Raw genomic sequence first — 12,128 nt, forward strand, 5'->3', positions numbered from 1 at the left:
TCTTCTGTTCTGTGAGTTCCAGGAATCAGACTCAGGTCATCAGGCTTGGCAGGAAACACCTTTACCGCTTCAGCCATCTCACTACCCCCGAAGCCTCCATCTTAACCATTTTCAAGCACAGCTCAAAGCTGTGGCGGATACGCGGTTGTGCACCCAGCCTCCAGGTTGCTTTTCTTCTTATAAAACTGAAACCCTGTACCAAGTGAATCACAACCCCCATCCGTCTTCCTCTCTGGCAACCACCCTTCTATTTTTGGTCTCTGATTTTGAGCACTCTGGGTACTTTTCACATAAGTTGAAAGATGGTAACTGTCATTTTATAACTGTGTTGCTTCATTGAGCATACATCATACCTTAACATGGTATAGGAGTAGTAAGCTTTGGGAGACTTTAAAATTATAATTAATTTCTGAGTATGAATGTTGGAAGATTTGTAATTTTTATTAAAAATACACTTTTTTTTTTTTTTTTTTTTTTTTTTTTTTTTTTTTTTTTTTACTAAATCATTACTCTACCCTAGTGTTTCTCACATCTATGTGGGAATCGTAACCATGTAGATGATTTCCAAGCCATCCGGCCTGTGGGCTGTATGCCAGAGTCTGTTGGCATCCTGGGTTTGTATATATCTGTTTTAAGTCCCTGTCAGGTTCAACCAGCCCACACTGGTCCTGCCTTACAGCTAGTGATGCGGTTTACACTGCATTCAGACCCAGCTGAGTGGATGTCAATCAGCCTTATTTGTCTCATCAGCACCAACCTCCAGGGTGACCCCCTTGAGCGGTTAAGGTTTGGGGGTTGAATGTTTCTGCCTGCTGCTGAGAAGTAAGGCCCTTGTCTCCTGTGTCTCCTGAACAGTTTTGTCCAAGCTGTGCTTGTGATACTGTCTGTCTTCTTGTACTTGTTTGCCTACAAAGTATACCTCGCCTGCCTCGTGCTGGCCATGGCCCTGGGCTGGGCGAACATGCTGTACTACACAAGAGGCTTCCAGTCCATGGGCATGTACAGCGTCATGATCCAGAAGGTATGCTGGGAACTGTGCAGAGAGCCCTTTGAGAGCAGAGCATCCCCTTTTCAGATGCAGAAACTAAGATCTGGAGTGATAATCAGTAATCCAGCACTTTCTCCAAAACGCTACAATCTTCATTTGGTTTTGGTCAGATGTTAAATGTCCAGCCCTTAACTGGGCTTGTTGGGCATTGGATAGGAGCATACTTTATGAAGGAAATGTTCTGACCCTTGAGCATCTGGGAAAATATCTAACAATTGCCCTTTGCGATATATGTGCATGTGCATGCCTACATGAATACATAGACAAGTGTATATACATTGCATAGGTACATACATACAATAGTCATACATTTTATTCTCTGAAGGATGTCACCAGCCTGCGGTTGCAGCTGACAAGTGAGCGCTGCTCCTGTCTGACCTGAAGGCTGGTTGATGTTTTACTTTGTAAGCAGTGATGTGAGATGAAGCACTGGAGACCTAGCCTCGAGCTTGTTAGTCAAGCTGAGAGCAACTGCTTTGTTGAACTGGGTAACTGTTAGCAGGCACCGGAAGGGTTGATAATATTCCTGTGCTAGTCATGATGCAACAGCGAGAGACAGCCTATTCTTAAAAGTATCCTATTTTAACTAATGTTTTGAAAATTTCATACATGCATACAATGTATTTTGATCATATTTACCTGACTCCTCTGCCTAACTTCTCCTTCCCTCACCCACCCCTCTTAACTTCAAGTTCTCTTTTCTTTAAAAAACCCACACATATATATATATTTATATATCCACAAATATATATATATATTTATATATCCACATATGTATATAATATATATACACACCCCATACCCCCCCTAATGATTCCAATTTGTGCTGAGCATATGCTCTTGGGTATGGAGTCATCCACTGCAATGTGGTCAACTTAACAAGGCTCCACTCTTAAAGAAAAACTGACCCTTTCTCCCCCAGAAGCCATCAACTGTCCATAGCTCCTCAGCTGGGGTGGGGGATGGTGAGCCCCGCCCCACTCCATGCTAGAATGTTGATTGGCTTTTGTTCTACAGGCAACAGTTGCAGTTCATTGGCACAGTGGTCCTGGCATGTCCAGAAGACACTGTTTCCATCTGCTCTTCCCTGACCTTTGCTCTTACAGTCTTTTTGCCCGTTATCCCACAGTGGTCCCTGAGTCTTGAGGGGAGGGATATGATATAGATGTCCCACTTGTGGCTGAGCTTCCACAGACACTCATTCCTTGCACTTTGTCCAGTTGTGAGTTTCCGACAGCCCACGTTTTAAAGTTTAATCTGCCTTGACATTTTCTGGGTCACTGTCTTGAATCTAGATGTAGACATCCAGAAAACAAAGAACATTTTGTTGGTAGGATTTAAATATTTGTAGCACTGCCAGTTTTCATGGCATAAATAGTCCTACTGTGGAGGACTTGCAGTTGCTGACATGATGTCAGTTAACACAGTGGGAAGAGATGCGCAGTTGCATATTATTACATAGTATTTCCACTATCTGGTTACAATAGCTATAAATAATCCCCCAGACCATAGATAATTGCATAGTGTAGCAAAATAACCAGATAATTCTCAATTTTGAATATTTATGATCTTATAATGTAGCTTAATTATAAATTTATGTGACTAAATTTTTGAGACAGGTTCTTAATATAGCACTCAGGTTGGTTAGACGCTCATGAGCTTCATGCCTCAACCTTTAGCATGCTTGGATTATAGGCATGCTCCATTATGTTTGACTTACATGATCGAATATTTTTGCAGTACATTTTTCTTATTTTTTATTGAGCTGCAATTGAAAATTTGTGTTCATTTAAAGTGTAGAACTAGGTATAGCTATATACTGTGAAATGATAAACAATTTCAACTTAGTTAACAAAGCCGTCAGGTCCCATAGCTACCATTTATATGTGTTAGAATATTGCAGACCTCTGCTTTGGGCAAATTCAACCACACAATCTGGTATTTTTTTTATGACAGTCCCAGAACTTATTTATCTTACAACTGAATGTTTGGCTCACTTTGTCCTAATGGCCATGGTCACAACACTCATGCAAATTCAACCATCAGCTTTTAGAAGTTGATATGGGATGGCTCTGACATGCCACTGCCCCTGGGGAGGCCCAGATGTGAGACTCCCTAGAGAAAGGCATAGGGTGACTCAGACCCTGTCCTGGGAGGTGAGGTTGAGCAAAGAGAGGCCTTGGGAACAAAACAGGAAAGAGGGCTTCCTGGTAGAGGTGGGGCCTCAGCGGAGCCTGGGAGCCTCAAGGGATGAGGAGGGGATGGAGGAGGGCCAGAGTGAAGGCAGGTTAGAGTGGGTGGCAGGGAGCTGGTGCACAGAGACTGTGTGCTCACATTGGAATCATGTCTGTTTCTTTGCAGGTCATTTTGCACGATGTTCTGAAGTTCTTGTTTGTTTACATCCTGTTCTTACTTGGATTTGGAGTAGGTAATTGCTTCACATCCAACAGTCACTCCTGTGCTTGTACAGCACTTCACCCGGAGGGCAGAATGACAGAACACACAGCAGCCTCAGCAGCGTCCATTACAGTACTTGCCACATTGGTGTTTGCCAAGCAGAATCTTTTTTTCCCCCTTTCTCTCAGCAACTTGACCAAGTTGGTGTCATCACCCTTGACTCCATGGATTAATTCATGGCTGTCACTCTTACCCATCCAGCCTGTGGTTTCCCCAGACTTTCACATCTGACACCGTTTGAGATAGGCTCAGTAGATATTCCCACCCATTCTACAGATGGGGAAACGAGAGCTCACAGAAACTTGATGGGTTGTCCTCAACATCTAGGAGCAACCTAGTGCACTGCGGTAGCTTCCTCTGGGCCTCCACAGCTTGTGACTCTCATAGTTTGCTTCAGATATCTCTGTGAGAGCTTACAGTTTGTGAGGGATCAGAGATACGGAGGCGCTTTTTAAAAATCCAGTGGGAGCAGCATAACCCAATTTTATTTCTAACCGCTGCACAGACAGATGGCATGTTTTTCTCTATATCAATTTTGTGAGTTTTTTTTCTTCATTCAGTGACTGTTGACTCAAATTAGGCAGCTGCTCTCATCTGTCTGATGCCTTTTCTGGGACAGATGTTGCTTATTTGACCCTTCACCTGTTTGCTTTTCCCTCCATACATTTACACGCGCGCGCGCACACACACACACACACACACACACACACACACACACACACACACACACACGAGGCCGCCCATTCACTCACACATAAGCCCACCCATGCACTCACACCTGAGTCCACCCATTCACTCACCCAGCAACAAAAAACTGCTGTGGCGTGTTGGAGAGAAGAGAAAAGCAAGCCCAGATCTTGTTCACAGGGAACTCACAATACAGCATTAAGAGGGGGTGCGGGTCTTGGGAGAGACTGCTCAGGCTACATACAGCCAGAACCTTTGTCTATAGGGAGCCAGGGTCACACGCAGGGTAAGTGGTAACCCTGATTGACTGTGGATGAGTGAGGGCCAAGCTGGGGTACAGGAGGGGAGAAGAGGGTGGGCTTTTGTGGACAGGAAGGGCTTTCTGCAGGCTGGATGGGAAAACCAGCCTCATCAGGCTTCTGGGAGACCTGAGATGGGATGGCGAGGAGGAGAGAAGGGTGTTGAGAGGTCAGAAGGAGGAGACAGCAGTGCACACATGTGAACACGAGAGCTCTCTGAACAGACAGCCAACAGAGAGCCCAAGACCACCCGTTTTGTGCCCCCAGCGCTGGCCTCGCTGATTGAGAAGTGCGCCAAAGACAAAAAGGACTGCAGCTCTTATGGCAGCTTCAGCGACGCAGTGCTGGAGCTCTTCAAGCTCACCATAGGCCTGGGCGACCTGAACATCCAGCAGAACTCCACCTACCCCATCCTCTTCCTCTTCCTCCTCATCACCTACGTCATCCTCACCTTCGTCCTCCTCCTCAACATGCTCATTGCTCTGATGGGGGAGACGGTGGAGAATGTCTCCAAAGAGAGTGAGCGGATCTGGCGCTTGCAGGTGAGCTGAGCAGAGGCCTCTATAGGGACTTGGCTCAGCACTTCATCTTGAGGTCTTGCACGGCCATCAGCACCAGTGGATCTGGGGTGCATCCTGAGAATCTTCTTAAGCCTTACTGTAGGTTCTTCGAGAACAAGGTTTTGAACAACAGCACACACAGGGAAATGCAGACTTTGGGGATGCTTTATTCACTGTTACCTGTGACAGGTGGACATTGAAAGGTGACCTCAGAGCTTAGTCCGACCTCAACTTGATGTGCCATGCTTTGTTGACACCTATGGGAGGCCTGCCCCTTTCTGAACAGAAATAGAGGAGGAGTGGATGGGGAGGGAGAGGGGAGGTGGTGGGAGGGAACAGAAGGAGAGTAGGGAGGGAAACTGCAGTCGGATTGTAAAATAAATGAGTTAATTAAATTAATAATAGTAAAAAAAAGAAAGGTGACCTCAGGTTGAAGTAGGGGAAGTAAGAGTCTGGGACATGAAAGTGACATTTCTGCTCTGTTCTATCCTGGACTTCTCATTTCTCATTCCTGGGAACAGCTCACAGTGTGGGTCCTGTGGTGATGACCAGATTTGTGAGCTGACTAGAAATGATTCTGCTTAGGAATTGGTTGTTGGAAGTAGGGGTGTAGGAGGGGAGCATCCCTTCAGATACCTGCAGAGCTGCCTGCAAGAAAGGGACACACAGGGAGAGAAGCTTCCATTCAGCACAGAGGGTTCCAGTTACCAGAACCTTTTTAACTAGATTGTTAAAACTGGACACATAAATGGGAAAACTTCCATGGAGCCCAAGCCTCGGGGAGAGTGTGGGAATGTTTGACTTCTGAACACTTGCAGTTCCAGGACCTCAACATTTCAGTTAGGAGGCTCCTGATGTCTAGATATACTCTTTATGTCAAGCTTAAAGCAATTTAGCCATCTGTCCCCAAGTTTCTCCTTTCTCATGTTTGAATTCTGTAGACTACCTCAACCATCAGGACCTATGCATTAAGCACCAGAGAGGCTGGAGTGAGCTGTTAGATGGGGTACCTGTGGGCATACCCTCCTCTGGAGCAGGGCTCTTGGAGCAGGCTTGGAGAAACCAGTTTAGGTTTCTTTATCTCCCCAGAGAGCCAGGACCATCTTGGAGTTTGAGAAAATGTTACCAGAATGGCTGAGAAGCAGATTCCGCATGGGAGAGCTGTGCAAAGTAGCAGATGAGGACTTCCGGCTGTGTCTGCGGTAACCACGAGGGAAGGGCTGTGGGGCAGTAGTCTTTGAGGTAGGTAGGGTCAGCAAACGGGAGGTTGGAGCAGCCGCAAATCTGTGACAGTCAGAAGAGGAGCTATGTAGAAACTGGGACACCCCAAATGTGCTTGTTTACTGAGATGCGATCGTGAAGTAGTGATTACCATGGCCACACATGCAGGATCAACGAGGTGAAGTGGACGGAATGGAAAACACACGTGTCCTTCCTTAATGAAGACCCAGGGCCCATAAGACGGACAGGTACTATTGCTGGGAGGTGGTGTGAGATCCTCTATGTAGACCATGTGACTTTATGTGAATCAAGACCAAGAGCCCTGGTTTTCCTACCTGTGAAGCTGGAGGTCCTCCTCAGCTCTGACTCTCTGTAGCACTATTCAGAACAGCTTTTGAAAACTAAGTGGTTGGGGGCTGGGGTGTAGCTCAAGCCTTGGGGTCAATCCTCAGCACCACCAGGAAAAAGGACTGTACTAACACATAGGAACAGGGCAGAGTGATGTACTTCTAACTGTCCTCTGTCTCTCTCTCTCTTTCTGCCCCTTTCCCACAGCAGATTTGAGCAAAATTCAAGATTCTTCCAGGTGCAATAGTAAAACCACCCTCTATGCATTTGATGAACTAGATGAATTTCCAGAAACATCGGTGTAGAAGCCTGGCTTAGAGCTGGTATGAACACCGTGGTCTGATGCTGAGGTACTGTGCAGAGTGCTGAATTAGAAGCAAAATGCTCCTCACACTGATTGGTGGCTGCTGAGGAGCAGCTGTCAGGATCTGAAAGGAAAGCACCTTGGGTTTTGTGACTTGAGGGAGGTGAGTACAACCTCGTGACCAGCGGCCCTGAGTCTGGAAGTCTCCTGAAGTCCAGGGTGAGGAGGCACCTGCAGGTTGGCTCGGCTCCAAGACACATGTGCTGGGGAAGGAAGGAAGGAGATGGGGTCTGAGGAGTGGGGAGCAGCCTCCCCTCCTGCTCTGGCCCTATTGTTGGGGCCAGCTGCAGCTCACAGGTTCCTCCTCTACCTCCCCAGCTATGACCACATCTCCTGAATTTGTGGGAGACTTTTGATCCTGTCCCAGAATGTGCAGAGGGCCTGAGCTAAGCCAGATCTTCTGGGGAAGGAGGGGCGTGAGCTATGGAAATGCCCTTCCAGAGCCTCCAGCAAACAGGAAACTGGACTCCATCCTTGGGATGAAATCCAAGGCTAAAACTGTCTCCAACCGAGAGACGTTTTTAATAATGAATTGGCACAAGGTTTTTATTTTTAGTTCAGAAAAGCCATTTCAGTTTTGAATGAAAATTACTTCAGATGAAGTAAGCAACTTTAAAAGCTGAGAACTAGATTTTAGGCTTTTGGACTAGATGTAAGTATTATATACTAGGTCTCAGGGTAGCCAGAGTCAGGACAATAAGCTTTTCTTCACATACACGAAGCCTGAGGGAGACAGGCTGTGATCTGGGGGAAGGGTTTGGGGCCTGTCCTCTTCCAGTCTCACCCAGTGCTGGCCTTACTTTATCTGAGACAGTGATCTGTTTACAGGGTCTTAAAACTCGGAGGTGACGAGCACACGCACTGTTTCACATTGGGGGAATTCAGCAAGATACCTGAAACGCACTGCTAGCATACGTTTTTGTTAACTGTGAATTTTGAATCTGTAGCAGAAGCCTTCTGAAGAAAGAAGGTCTGCCAGACTTGGGGCTTATTTTCATATCCTCAGCCTCAGATTTTTCTTCTCCTTGAAATTTCAGAGTCAGTTTGGAGATAGAAGAATTTTTCCAGTGACTAGAAATGCAATAATGTCCCTTCCTACTCTTCTGTTATTTACTAAAAGGATTCACATGGAAAGGTGTGAGATGAAATTATAGATGTTTACAATTTTTTTAAAAAAATGTTAAATGGATCAGAAATAAGTTGGGTCTTTAGAAAACTTGGCATTTGGTGAGCTAATCTGACTGGAGACCAGGTAATGCAGTCCATTCTGGCAGTCTTCTCCATTCTGCAATGTTCTGTGTGCCAGCTTAACTGGGCAGGTGAAAAGTTGGCCATTCCGTCCTGCATGGCCAGGTGGAACACTGGAGACTGCCCAGACTGCCCAGATATGCTCCCAACGGGCAGAAATGGGGACAGAAATAGATTAAGATTGTGGTTCCATTCAGGAAACAGCTGCCTCAGCTTTTGGAGGTGTTCAAGAAATGAGCATTTATGGGGGAAGATGTTGACAAAAGCAATCAGGTGAATTTAAGGTTCCTAGACATTCTACAAACCAGTATTATACAGCTGGAGCCCCTCTGAGTTATCTTGAACAGATGTCCTTGTTTGAAGTGTAACCATTGGCTCTAGGGAGCTAGGACTCTAGCTTTGCTTTGACTTGAAGTTGGTAGATAAAACCACTTAGCTTTGCATTTCCCACTGGGATGGAAGGTGGGCAATTGGGAAGATAGAAACAACGAGCTGGACCTTCGTCTTCTTACGTGTTGTAGAGATCTGCTTTCTGTGGATCCAGATGGAATTTGTTGACAAAACCATTTCTGAACTGGATATTCATCTAAATGTGAGATTCCCCAAAGGCTTTCAGCCCGGAGGGTCAAGCTAAGAGGGTTCATCAAACCAAGGAAGGGAAGCTTGACAAAAACTGTCCTGCTCAAAAGGACCAAATTCCTCACCGTATGCCTGGACACTCAGGCTCTGGAATGAACATAGACTTGTTCAAAGTCATGTCAGAGCAGGTGAGGCTAGGATGTCCTCATATCTGGGCCACAGGTATCCTTCTGCACAGCTTTTATCATTGGGTCTTTTTGTAGTTGGCACATTCAGGGGCTAGGTTTTTTTCCCCTCACATGACTTGGAAGTTAGCATTGTCCTTACAACCCCAATGACAAGTCTACACATCAAATGTGCCTAAAGCCACACAATAACAACATAATAACAACAAAACAATACACACCACTGACTCCATGGGCCTATCAGGACATCCTTAAAACTCCATGATTTACATTTCAGTAATGTAGGGGGAAGAGGTTTTCCAGGGATAGGATCGAAAATACTCAGACAGTAGTGGCAAACCCTGTTTTGGCTGAACATTTCCCCAGGAAGAGATCTGTATTCTAGACATTAGGTTGTGTGTCTGGAATAACACAGGTGCTTACCTTCCTTCCCGGTGCCGGGGGAAGGAGTAATAAGTTGTACTGTGAAGTCATTGAGCTCTTAGGCACCTGCCCAAGAGAGTACAGTATTATTGAGGTTCCTTTCCTTTCTCAGGGCCTGGTGACTGTCTCCTTTAGCTCTGGGTGAGGCTCAGGGAGACAGGCCCTCACCAGAGTCTGTAAGCCATACTTGACTTCTGCATTGACTTAGATGTTTTTAATCTTATTTTATAGTTACTGTGACCTTAGTTCCAGATACAGAATTATCATCTTGTTCTCACTGGATGTGCCTGATTCTTGTAAAAATTAATTTATAGACTGTTCTTAGGGTTGTATGTGTGAAACTACATGTTCAAGAAATCATAAAAAGGAAGACTGCTTTGGTCTCATTGAGGAAATAGTTTTGATTTCTAATAAATATTTATTTTGTCATGCCATGGCCATGATTTTGTCTTTGCCTTGTATGTGTAAATATGAAGACCAGCTAGAAATCCTAGAGTGTTTCTTAACAGGAATGGGTAAAAGTAAGATTGGTGTTTGGATCTAAAGCATTGCTGCTGTATCCCATTCAGCGGCAGAGCCAGCATGCTGCATTACACGTCACCTTCGTGCAGTGTCTACATCTCAAAGTGCATCCACAACTGGCATCCTATTTGAGGTATTTGTCAACTTTATTTTAATTTTAAAAAAGATTTACCTTGGGGCTGGAGAGATGGCTCAGTGGTTAAGAGCACTGTCTGCTTTTCCAGAGGACCCAAGTTCAATTCCCAGCACCCACATGGCAGCTCACAACTGTCTGTAATTCCAATTGCAAGGGATCTGATACCATCACACAGCCATACAGGCAGACAAAACACCAATGCACATAAAACAACAAAATAAATCATTAAAAATTAAAAAAAGATTTATCTTAATTTATGTGTCTGTGTGTGTCTGTGTATATACATGCATATGCATTTTGCTCATGGAGGCCAGAAGAGGGCACCAGTTCTGGAGCTGGAGTTACAGGTGGTTGTGAGCTGTGTTGGGAATCCATTTAAGGTTATCTGCAAGATCAGCACGTTCTTTTAACTACCAAGCCAACTCTCCAGCCTGATTCAGTAACTTTTGAAGTTATAGGAAACCACAGCCAGATGATGTTAGCAGTTCAGGCCTTCCGACTCCCCAACTCTATCCATGTTTTGCTGATTCTCCACCTGTCTTGCATGCATGTAAACTGGTGGCTTCTCCTGGAGACAAGAAGGCATCACCCCCTGCTCTCTCACATCCAGGATTTCCGTGATGAGGCAATGAGAGTTGCCATCAGACTAACTCGTACATTTGGGTGTTTTCCATTCTTTTGGGTTACCTCATAGGATGGGAATTTTGGATTTCAAAAATTGCAACTGATTTATTATCAGGTGGAATACTACCTTTGATGATTTATTTACTTACTTTACTGAATAACTTAATTCAGAATAATTTCTTTCTTTCTATCTCTGGTTGAAAGGCAAAGAAGTGGGAATTGCACACAGTCACATCCCAGGTTAAACAGATTTTGTCCATAATCTGGGAATGATCTTCGAATGATGATAGTCTGGGTGGGCTGATAGAAAAAGGGTGAAATACCTGTTGTAGGACCTACTTCTATGGGTTGTAGTATTAAGGCCACTCCACGTAGTTAAAAGGAGGTTTATTTTGTGGGGTAACTTACAAGTAAAGGGATAGGTTACAGGGTCTGGGAGAGGTATAGCGCAGTTCAGCAGTGTTCTCTGGAAAACTCTGCTCAATCTACCTCCAGCATTCAGGATCTAGGAACCAAGAGAGCTGTCATGTCCGGATCTCGGGTCTTAAGGCTCCTCTCTCAGCCCTGCCTTGTAGCCATGACAGTTACTGAAGCCTCAATGGGGGTAGTACTTCCAGGTCAAAGCTGGAATAGCTACCCACTACATACTTTTGTGGCTGGAATGCCTAGGTCATTAGGCATGTCCATTTTTATGGTTGCCGATACTGTGAAAAATTACCTGCTTAAAGGATCACTGTCTTTTTGGTCAGCTACATTCCAAAGCACTTAATAAGGTTGATTACCTTAACAACGTAGTTTTCTGAGTTGCTGGATATAGGTCACAGTTTAGTGGGTGGGGAAATCAAGATCTGGAGGCAGGTGGAACAGTGTGGAAAAGTTGTAATGCTTTTTTTCTGGCCCAAAGATCCAGGTTCTCTGAAGTTTAGTCAGACCAGTATCCAGAGATGCTGCCTTCATCACCTCTCCAACCAGGATCGCAAAGTTCTGCAGAAAGGAAGGAATCCAGCCCAGTTCTCTAGACATGTGCCTCACCTACTGAGTGTGAGGACTTAGTCCCAACTCTACTAAAATTGGACACTCATGATGTGCATTAACAGAGAATACAAGTGTGAATAATCAGAAGGTGCTAGAAAAGGGGGAGAATGAGTATTTATTATATGTCACGTGCCATACATTTTTGCATCCCTTGTCTTCAGTAACTTTTGCCACACTCCTGGTGGCTTCTCCATTTCCTCCATCAGTTGTCTGGTTCTGTTTTCTAGTAGCTACCTCAAAACTGTCACTGACTCTGTCACTTCCCTTTCCATGCCTGTAGTTGGTTTAGTCTCCTAGCTGGCAGTGGAAATGGAGACCATCGGATAGGGACACCTTCAGCTTTTGACCATCAAACCTATCATTTCACTTGTATCCACCACTTTCTTGTGAGT

At 45.0% G+C, this 12,128-nt stretch overlaps 1 protein-coding gene across 5 annotated transcripts in view; it reads left to right on the plus strand.

Annotated features, from left to right (window-relative positions):
- Trpv3 (transient receptor potential cation channel subfamily V member 3) overlaps positions 1-11,872 on the plus strand; it is a 35,061-nt gene extending 23,189 nt beyond the window's left edge. For 2 of the 5 annotated variants that reach the window (XM_042282356.2, XM_042282357.2), the window contains 6 exons: positions 856-1,021; positions 3,410-3,476; positions 4,759-5,033; positions 6,141-6,253; positions 6,441-6,520; positions 6,828-9,857. In XM_042282356.2, coding sequence (XP_042138290.1) covers positions 856-1,021; positions 3,410-3,476; positions 4,759-5,033; positions 6,141-6,253; positions 6,441-6,520; positions 6,828-6,925 — 799 coding nt within the window. In that variant the 3' untranslated portion in view covers positions 6,926-9,857. Of the gene's footprint in view, positions 1-855; positions 1,022-3,409; positions 3,477-4,758; positions 5,034-6,140; positions 6,254-6,440; positions 6,521-6,827; positions 10,075-11,605 lie in introns of those variants that run through there. The other 3 variants (XR_013041739.1, XR_013041740.1, XM_076542863.1) reach the window with 3 other exon arrangements.
- The last annotated feature ends 256 nt before the right edge of the window (positions 11,873-12,128 follow it).

This window comes from Peromyscus maniculatus, chromosome 8 (assembly GCF_049852395.1).
Source record: "Peromyscus maniculatus bairdii isolate BWxNUB_F1_BW_parent chromosome 8, HU_Pman_BW_mat_3.1, whole genome shotgun sequence".
Classification (NCBI taxonomy): Eukaryota; Metazoa; Chordata; class Mammalia; order Rodentia; family Cricetidae; genus Peromyscus; species Peromyscus maniculatus.